Consider the following 10,745-nt stretch of genomic DNA (forward strand, 5'->3'; position numbering starts at 1 on the left):
AAAAAAAAAAAAAAAGTGATTTCTGATTACGAGAGAGTAAAACATGTAAATGTGACAAAATGTCACTAAGTGACAGATTATTCACTTTAATGACAGATATATTTTTTTCATTTTCTATTGTAAATTTACTTATTTTAATTTTATATTATGTCTTTATACTTTTGCAATGTGTTTAATTTGTATGCACCAAATCATCACCAAGTGAAATTTCTTGTATGTGCAAACGTACCATTTCTGATTCTGATTATATTTGTTACTATTGTAAAAAGTGTTGTGACATTCACAACAGTAATAACATTTCCTGTTTATTGGCACTGATGTGTTGCATTTATATTCAACATCAAAGCACACTAACCTCTATTTTCAGGTTGGACAGACTTCAGATGGAGTACAGATGGAGTACCTCTGCACACACGCACACACACACACACACACACACACACACACACACACACACACACACACACACACACACACACACACACACACACACACACACACACACACACACACACACACAACACACACACACACACAGAATTACTCACCAGCCCTGAGGCGAAGAACACAGCCAGCAGTGCGAGACAGGTTCCCATGATGATCAGCAGCAGGAACACGATCAGCGGATGCTGCTGGCTCATTCTGTAGTAGGACTCGTACAGCCAGTCCTGGGGCTTCTCACCCTCCACACACACCTCACCCTGGAACCCCGGGCACCCGTCTCCCAGGCTCTCGGGCCCCTCGGCACCCTCAGCGCCATCGCTCTTCTCCAGCAGGTAGCGTCCGCGGGTCCACAGAGCCTCCTGCCACATGGGTAGCTGCCTCTGGAAGGATGGTCCTGCTTTCTTTCTGACCACAACCTGTGCACACAAAAGTAACTGGTGTGAGGGATGCTTCTTCGCCCTCAAAAGTCCACCTTCTCTTCCTCTTTGGCAAAAAAAAGTTTGGTCAGCTGTGAGTGGTGGCTGGACAGCTGAGTGAAAGAGAGCCAACTTTTCAGCTCCTCCTCTTTCCCTTGCATCCTCTGCCGCTCCTTCTGCTTGAGGTGACAAACTGAGTCAGGACAGTGTGAAAACCGATCTCCTCTACCTCCTCCTCTACTGTTCAGCGAAAGTGGTCGTACTCGAGAGCCGAGAGATGTGACTTCAGTTTCCTTCCTCTTGCTTTCTCCTTCTTATTTGCTCTTTATGTTTGGTCAGTCAGAGAGAGAGCCGGCAGCATCTGCTTACTGCTCGGCGCTGTAGCTCAGACGAGGCAACATGTTACTCTGCTGAGGTGCAGATGAGAAATGAGAGAGAGAGAGAGAGCTGAGGGAGAGAGAGAATGTGTATAAATGGGAGGAAGGGAAAGAGAGCGAAAGGGTGTGTACCAATGTGTGTGGTGGGGAGAGCTGGTGGGCAAAATGTGTGCGTTTGTGTGTGTGTGTGTGTGTGTGTGTGTGTGTGTGCAAGGTGTGGAAAAAAGAGCCTTTCACTATTTACATAAGAGAGAGAGAGTGTGTGTGTGTGTGTGTGTGTGTGTGTGTGTGTGTGTGTGTGTGTGTGTGTGTGTGTGTGTGTGTGTGTGTGTGTGTGTGAAAAGCAGAGCAAAAGTGAGTGAGCGAGATTGCGAGAAGGGTTGTAACAGCTGTGCTAAACTAAGAAGAGCAACAGAGTGTGGAGGGAAAGAATAAAATGCCATCCAGCAGCCGGCAACAAGATAAAAAGATGGGCAAGAAACAAAACACAGAAGGGGGAAGGACGGGGGAGGAAGGGGAAGAAGAAACAAAGTGAGGAAGGGGAAAACCTCAGGAGATAGAGAGTGTGGGAGGAAGAGAGATCGGTGCTTCTAACGTGGTTAAAGGAGAGGGAAGATAAAGCTTGTAATGAGTGAAAGTTTGAGCGCGACTGTGTATGTCGGCGGTGGGAGTAAAATAAGAACTGACAAACTCCCAATATTCCCCTCCTCCTCCAAGCTTTCATTTCTCTCGATTTCTTTTCAACTTCTGTTCTGCAACGGCGGGCCCTCTCTCCCCTCTTGCCATGCTACATGTGACGCTCTGTGAAGTGTGAAAATGGCCGTGCCACATCCATGTGTCAAATGCGCAAGCTGACCAGACGGAAAGAGTCTGTATGCTAAGGCCAAGCATACAGCTTGTCTAATAATGCTAATTACTAGGGCTGTCCTCGACTAAAGAAATTCTTAGTCAACACTTATACGACTAATCGATTAGCTGATTTAATTGACAGAGCTGTGTGCTTTGAGAGGTGGTTAAGACTAGAAAAAGCACAATATAAATGTGGTTAATTAACCATCTGTAAAACTGAGTTTCTCCACAATTAATCCTGCAAAAGCACCACTTTAAATCTTGTGTTTACCATAAATGTGCTCAGAAGTTTCTTGGAAATAAGTAATTAAGCATGAATAAGCATAAAAAATGACTAATCGACTAAAGAAATCTTAGTCGACTAAGACCAAAACGACCGATTAGTCGACTAATCGACTAAGAGGTGGCAGCCCTACTAATTACTGTACATCGATTTGAACTGAAAATCATTTTCAGATAAAAGATGAGTGTTGACGGGCGCCCGGATAGTTCAGTTGGTAGAGCCGGCGCCCACATATAGAGGTTTACTCCTCGACGCAGCGGGCCCGGGTTTGTCTCCGACCTGCAGCCCTTTGCTGCGTGTCATTCCCCCCTCTCTCTCTCCCCTTTCATTTCTTCAGCTGTCCTGTCAATAAAGGCCTATAAATGCCCCAAAAATTTATCTTGAAAAAAAAAAAAAAAAAAAGACAAGTGTTGACTTTATCCAAACAGAATGAGCTTCTGTCCCAGAGCACTAAATCTTACAGGCAGCCACACGCAAAGCAACAAACATATCATCAGTAGTGAATAATACAAATATACAAATTGAACAGACTGTACAGCCATGTTACTTGTGGCTTTGTGAGGCTGTACCTATGGTGCATTAAAATGCTAGTTAGGGAAGTCGTTCTTCCAACTTCGGTGTGTTTATTAACCTTAGGTTGTAAAGTCGAAACAACACGGACACTACAAGGACGTATTGCATTGTGTTGCTATTAGCATTGAAACAACACATTGATAGCTGTTTCCATAATTTATTTCCAGTTTGAAGCTTTGTATTAGTGATTTTGTTCCAGACTTGCTGCTGCAGCAGTACATTCCCTAAAACCATTATGATATTGCTTTACCTGACTTGTTATCAGGTTGATGCTAATAAATAAAGTTTTTTTTAAACTAATCTAGGTCACTACAACTAATGGTTACAACCTAACACCATATTACAAATTACATGTGAGCAAATCATTGATATACAATATGTGAATTAATAAAAAGTTTATTACCATAAACCCAACATTTATTTCCGCCCAATTCTGCATAATATGACTTCAAATCAGCAATTTGTGTGTCAAGTTTTTGCCCACTTTCTGAGATGTTATCCAGCTTTAGTGTGGCGTTCACATGAATTTGCCAGTTGGGAACAAATTCTTTCAAATATTCTGACAGCCCATGCAGGGTTAGACACAGCGGGGTTTTGTGCAAAATCCTAACATCAGCATGATAAAATGCTCAGTGCACCGTGTTGAAATGCTCTAAGTTTAGTGTGTTAACATGCTAATGTTTGCCAATAAGCACACACATAGTACAGCTAAGGCTGATGGGAATTTCATTAGTTTTGCAGGTATTTGGTCATAAACGACAAATTGGAAATTGGTTGTTGATTCTAATCTGACACATTTTTTAAAACTAATCAATTTAATAACTGACATGTAATCAAAGCTGCAATCAGCAAGGTATTTGGTCCTAAACCACAAATTGGAAATTGGTTGTTGATTCTAATCTGACACGTTTAAAAAGTAATCAATTTAATAACTGACATTTAATCAAAGCTGCAATCAGCAATTTTATGACCACTGGGTTTCAGAGACATATATAGTTTCCCCCAGTTCAATGCTGAATGTATGACATTACAGTATTCAGCAAATGCTAAACTTGATGACAAGTGTGAATGTAATGTATAGCGAGGAAAAAATGGCAATATCAATCATACTAAAAAATGTCAGTATTTCCAGTGTGCTGTTGATGGATACTATAGTTTATTTTTTCAGGGCAGACATTTTGACGTACCACAGCAGGAACAGCACAGCTGGGTCTAATAACACTATTTATTTCCATTTAAGTGTGCCTGATTCAGAGTTATTAATTACACCTTTGCTTTTCCTGCTACATATGACCAGTCAAAAGTCTGCTATGAAATGTAAGGAGCTACTCACAGGTGTAAGAAATTAAAGCGAATTGTTGACAATGGTGAGAAGGCTCCAAAAAAGAAACTAATAAAATAAAATAGAAGGCAAAACAAAGTAATAAATATATGGGCAAACATTTTGCTTTATTCCTGATGAGTTTCCAATTTTTACTTTGGCAGTAACGTTAGCATGCTAATGTCACAGTATTATTTAGCTACATCCCATTATATATATGTCAATGTACATCCCTCTGTGCATGTTTTGTATTTGTATGCTAGTTAGATGTTTATATATATATATATATATATATATATATATATATATATATATATATATATATCAATATACTTTTTGCCAACATGTTTGCTAACATGCAATCTTAGCATATTTAGCATTAGCATTTATCTGGAGTTTATAGTCACCTGGTAAAAGTTACACTCACCTTTCATCTCTGTGTTGGTGTGAACCCATTCCTAAGAAGAAATATCAGCCTTTAGTTTGCTAGGTGTACGACTTTCTTCACCTGCTAACAGCCAGCCATTTAGTCTCTTTCTCTTTTTGCTGCTGGCCAGCTTGTTTGGGGAAAATGGCTGCCGACTGTTTTATAAGAGGATGTAATGAGAGTCGTGACACTCAGCGGTGCAACTAGAGTTACACAGAAGGGTGTTATTTCTCAATGGGTTTAATTCAATAAAAAAACTAAACATATATTACTTAATGTTGTTTAAAAAAAAAAAAAAACTATTATTCTTAACAAAAAGTTTTTTTTTTTTTTTTTTTTTTTTTTTTTTAGTCACTCTGGTACGTAGGTGGCCTAATAAGTGGCCTACATTTAACTTTGAATAAGCTTCCTTTTTTAATCAATGACAAGACAGTTAAACACAGCCAACTTCACTCTCTTGGGATTAACAACACACTCCCAATACCATAAAACAGCAAGGTAGAAACTAAAAATACTCTGAGGCAATAAAGGCATGAATGGCCAACTTACAGTAAGTGTACAGCTACTAAAATATTAATAGTGGTAGTAATTATAGATATTAAAACACAAACTCTGCTAAAGTTCAAATTGGCTTAGAATTATTCCACATAAAAGTATTTTCCACAGTGTGACATTCAGTTTAAGCACATAATATAAACATAATTAATTAGGTAACTGTCCAAAAGGTACAATAGTCTTTCAACAACACCACTGCTGTCTTAAAAAATGATAAAGACAGTCTTCTTAAGGCCAACTGTTCCAGTTGGTCAGAAGAGGATCAAGTTCTCAGTGTCAGTAACCTAAATGTTAAGGAGGGTGCTGCTGTAAAAGATGAGGCATTCTGGAACAGCGGAAGCCCAACTATTTATGTTAGTAACAGGAAAGACAGCAGAGAGATAGGAGGGATCACTGATGCCAGGAGTCACGCATCCAATAACCCAGATTCTCCCTGAGCTGATAGCCGTCTGACATGAAGTGTGATATATTTACAGCCATTTAGTGTTGCTCATTCTGCCTCCAGCGAGTCTGTGCCGTCCCGGCGGCTTTTTGACCCCGTGGAAATTGGTGTGAATCTTTGTTTCATTGTCACATCAAATCTCCCTGGTAGTAACAGAGACATTTGACAAACGTGTTATGAGGTCTTAATCTGCAGTATTCTGTGTCTGTGTTGTATTCCTGTGTGTGTGTGTGTGTGTGTGTGTGTGTGTGTGTGTGTGTGCTCATACCATATGCAACATAGCATATGCTTCCTGCTTGGTTGCCTTAAATAAGCATGTGTATTGTTATCTAAATAGGTCTGCCAAAGACAAGATTAATGAATTGAGCTGAGCTCTACGCACGCAAACACCCGTTACAGTTTAATAGTGCATAAGTGTGTGCTTGTAATTGTGCAAGTGAGAGACAGCTTGAACTGTGAACTGTCCTCCTTTGTTCAACTTGTCCTTCGCTCAGTGTGATAAATGTGTATTTTTGTGAGCCCTTGAGCAATGTAACTCAAATTAGGAGAATCCTATTCTTTACCACCATAACACACACACACACACACACACAGATACAGATTAGAGAAAGTTTGTGCGAGACACATACACAGCTAGTACAGACAATATACAGTACTATAACACCTATTTGTAACATGTCAGACAACATCCCATTCATCATCTACAGTATGTGTGTATTCATTCTGCTATAAATGGGGCATTCTGTAGCTATTATACTCCATCACATTAGCAGGTGTGGGTGTGGTGACCCCCTGCTAACCACTGCACACACACGCACACACACACACACACACACACCGCTAAAGGGGATGAAAGAATGAGAGCACACTGAGGAAGAGCGGCCTTAACACACTAATTCTGCATCAACACCCTCCCACTTGACAGAGGCACTGTGTGTCAGGATAGAAGACAAGGAACACAAGCAGATGGAGAGAGGATGACGGCACTATGCTGCCTCTGTGTGCTGTGGGAAATACTGCAATGAGCATGCACAATTAACCTCTAATTAATTGCTAAATGTTAATGTGAAGGTTAAAACTGATGTATGTTACTACTTTCACTATTACTACTATTTCTGAGGATTTCTCACCTTGACAAGAATACATTATTAAAACTGCATTCATATTTTTTGGGACGTTTGGGGGAAGTTGAAGAAACTGAAAACATCTGACCTTACACAGTTTAATTGGCAATAATCAGTTTCCTTTTAGCTTTGTTTTGGTCTCCACCAACTCCTGAGGAAAATATCTGGGCAGGTCGTGTATAGTGGGTTTATCTGAGCAGAGCAGAGCAGAGCTTTTCAGTGAAAACACCTGTCTGCTACCAGTAAGAGCAAAAACACACATACACCCACCCACCAGGATTGTCAGAAATCAGCACCTTCACTCATATGGGAAATCAACAATGATGGAGATCAATCCTGAAGTGCACACAACATAATGTGCTCTTCTATATGCTATATATGTCTGTGATATTGAGATTTGATTGATACAATTGGATTTGATCCCAGATGCAGCTGAGCACGAACAATGATAATTACAGTACAACTGATGATGTGCTAGAAATTAAGTTGATTTCCCACCTTGATGAGAGAAAAGAGGGCTTCATCACCTAACTGGGTCTCTCCCAACCCAATGGTGATTAAAACACACTGAGATGACCCAGATAAGTAGCAATCAAGGTGGTAAGGTGGGAAACAGAGAGAGGGAGTGATGGAGAGAGAGAGAGAGAGAGAGATACCACCCACACTGAAAACTCCTAATTTATCATTAAGACGAACAATGTGGGATTCATTAAGTTGGAAGCGCAATGTTTTCTCTTAATCAAACGTAGTGATTTAAACTGTGCCATATACTCAGCCTGTTTTGCATTTAATCCCTTGACAAAATGGCCTTATTTAAGAGACTAGTATAGTGCCCATTAAAAATGTGCCTGTTTGGAACGGGCCAATTGCTTGACCTGTGGTATTGCTGCTTGAAGTTCTCTCCAGAACCACTGTACCCCAAAATTACTTACAGAAGGACCCCAAAGCACTTAGCAACCACACTGTAGGCCCTATAGCCTACTGCTGACCTACTGTGTACTCCTACTTCAGAGAAAAATTGTTTACTCCCACATTACCTGATAGGCGTGGCGGATTCAGAATGTACTCACAAAATATCACAATTAACACGTGGAATAATCACAGACATTTTCCTTATAGACTGATGTCGGCGCCATGCGCCACTCAATCCGGCCCGTAATGACAGCAATCAGCAAATATCTGCGTTAATCAACCACCAGAACCGGACCGAGTAGCTACAGAGACAGACATGGAATGTGAGATTGTGTGTGTGTGTGTGTATGTGTGTGTGAAGAGAGAGACAGAGAGGGTGGAGGAAAAGGTGGAAGGCAATTCAAACATAGAGAGTTTTTCTTTAACTACATTTAAGTGTTGTCTTTTTCGTCAACGATATCGTATGTTGCACGGTCATGGAAGGCTTGTATCGTGTGAACGCGCCGACAGTTTTGTTGTCATTACTTAGAATTCCTCATGGGGGCGGAAAAAACTGCGCACTGTAGCTTTAAGATGGTCGTTCATTGTTAAGGGTAGACACGGAAGAGCCAGTGTTATGGCAGTGCTTTTTTCCCTCAACCTTTTTTCCGCAGTTTTTTTATTTTATTCACAGTTTAATATCCAACACTGTCCAAACTGCTCCAAATTCCAAAACCCAAGTTCATTGGGTACATAGGAAACCAAGTGTGAAGTAGATTGGATGAAGAGATATTTCAAAGACACACACACACACACACACACACACACACACCGCTAAAGGGGATGAAAGAATGAGAGCACACTGAGGAAGAGCGGCCTTAACACACTAATTCTGCATCAACACCCTCCCACTTGACAGAGGCACTGTGTGTCAGGATAGAAGACAAGGAACACAAGCAGATGGAGAGAGGATGACGGCACTATGCTGCCTCTGTGTGCTGTGGGAAATACTGCAATGAGCATGCACAATTAACCTCTAATTAATTGATAAATGCTAATGTGAAGGTTAAAACTGATGTATGTTACTACTTTCACTATTACTACTATTTCTGAGGATTTCTCACCTCGACAAGTAGCCTATACATTATTAAAACTGCATTCATATTTTTTGGGACGTTTGGGGCCAACAAACTGAAAACATAATCTGAACTTACACAGTTCAATTGGCAATAATCAGTTTCCTTTTAGCTTTGTTTTGGTCTCCACCAACTCCTGAGGGAAATATCTGGGCAGGTAGTGTATAGTGGGTTTATCTGAGCAGAGCAGAGCTTTTCAGTGAAAACACCTGTCTGCTACCAGTAAGAGCAAAAACACACATACACACACCCACCAGGATTGTCAGAAATCAGCACCTTCACTCATATGGGAAATCAACAATGATAGAGATCAAATCTGTCTTATGGATTCACTGAAGCGCACACATATTAAAAGGTCAAAACAGAATGCGTTCACACACACACACACACACAAATAAGGTTTTTAAAGCAACACCAAAGCACTTTTCCCCTTCGGTTCCTCTACAGGTTGGAAGCGGAATTGTCCATTACCGTTCTCATTCAAACTACAGATCCGCTAGCCTGGCTCCGCCCTCCTACATACTTACGCTCAATTTTCATTTCCCTTCAGTACTACGTCTGGGTTTGCCGTATAGTCTTGGGTTTTCTCCAGCCAAATCTTTGGCAGTCCAATTAGCGAACAGAGGGAGTGGCTGAGAACGATGACGTTGTGGCAGCGAAAGATGCGAGCGAAGCCATTCGGTCTGTTGTGGCAACGCTGCCAAATATCCAGAAGTTAAAGGCCGAGCAAGAGCAATCTTTGCTGAGTTGTGTTGGGGGGCCATGATGTTGTGGCCCTCCTCTCCACGGGGTTCGGGAAAAGTTAGATTTTCCAATTGCGTACAGAGTCTTTTAAACTATGCCTGTTGATCACGCCTCTTGTGCAGTAGAAAATACAGAGCAGACTCCCCAGACTAATGTTCAATCTTAAAATATTGAGCTTGGTCTGGTGATAGCCAGACTAACCCTACAGTCACATTAGCTACAAGAGACAGCGACAAAGTGACCGGCTGCCATTCATTTTCAATGGGAGTGGCCGTTTGCCAGCGACAAGCAACGAGCTTGCTGCTGCTACGAGCTAATGCTAAGCGATGCGACAAAGCAACTGCCAATCGGATGCAGCTTGAGGCAGCATGACATATGTACGTTGCCTGCTTGAGTCGAAGAAAATTATTCAAGATGGCGGAAACGCTTCAGGACATCGTATTTCTGTATATATCTGATATGTTTGGCATTTTATCTAATTTATTTTGTTACTTCTATCAAGAAATAAATACTTTTAAATACAAAAACATTGTTCTTGTGACTTAACAATACCTCTGAAGTGACTTTTAAAGGAACACGCCGACTTATTGGGAATTTAGCTTATTCACCGTAACCCCCAGAGTTAGATAAGTCGATACATACCCTTCTCATCTCTGTGCGTGCTGTAAGGCTGTCTGACGGCTCCAGTGGCATCAGGCCGGCACAGAACATGCAGGTGAATGGTTCCAGTAATCCTACTGCTCCGAATAAGTGACAAAATAACGCCAACATGTTCCTATTTACATGTTGTGATTTGTAGAGTCACAGCGTGTACACAAAACAACGTAACATGAGACACAGCCACCTTCTATCCCTAAACAAACCAGGAACTATATTCTTAGGCGGAAGAATATAGTACTTTGGCGGAGTGATATGCTCGCAGCAAGCCTGTCTGAGAATATAGTTCCCGGCTTGTTTACTGTTAGAAGATGGCTGTGTCTCATGTTACCTTGTTTTGTGTACACGCTGTGACTCTACAAATCACAACATGTAAATAGGAACATGTTGGTGTTATTTTGTCACTTTTGTCACAATTTGGAGCAGTAGGATTAGTAAAACCATTCACCTGCAGGATCTGTGCTGGGCTAAGCTAATGCTGGAGCCGTCAGACAGAGTTACAGCAC

At 41.1% G+C, this 10,745-nt stretch overlaps 1 protein-coding gene across 2 annotated transcripts in view; it reads right to left on the reverse strand.

Annotated features, from left to right (window-relative positions):
- Window positions 1-4,842, reverse strand: part of adcy2b (adenylate cyclase 2b (brain)) — a 47,756-nt gene extending 42,914 nt beyond the window's left edge. For both annotated transcript variants that reach the window (XM_028597483.1, XM_028597482.1), the window contains exons 1-2: window positions 4,691-4,842; window positions 549-860 (exon numbers count right to left, since the gene is read on the reverse strand). In XM_028597483.1, the coding sequence (XP_028453284.1) occupies window positions 549-812 (264 nt within the window). In that variant the 5' untranslated portion in view covers window positions 813-860; window positions 4,691-4,842. The remainder of the gene's footprint in view (window positions 1-548; window positions 861-4,690) is intronic.
- Window positions 4,843-10,745: the final 5,903 nt, after the last annotated feature.

The sequence above is a fragment of the Perca flavescens genome, chromosome 14 (assembly GCF_004354835.1).
Source record: "Perca flavescens isolate YP-PL-M2 chromosome 14, PFLA_1.0, whole genome shotgun sequence".
In the NCBI taxonomy this organism is placed as follows: domain Eukaryota; kingdom Metazoa; phylum Chordata; class Actinopteri; order Perciformes; family Percidae; genus Perca; species Perca flavescens.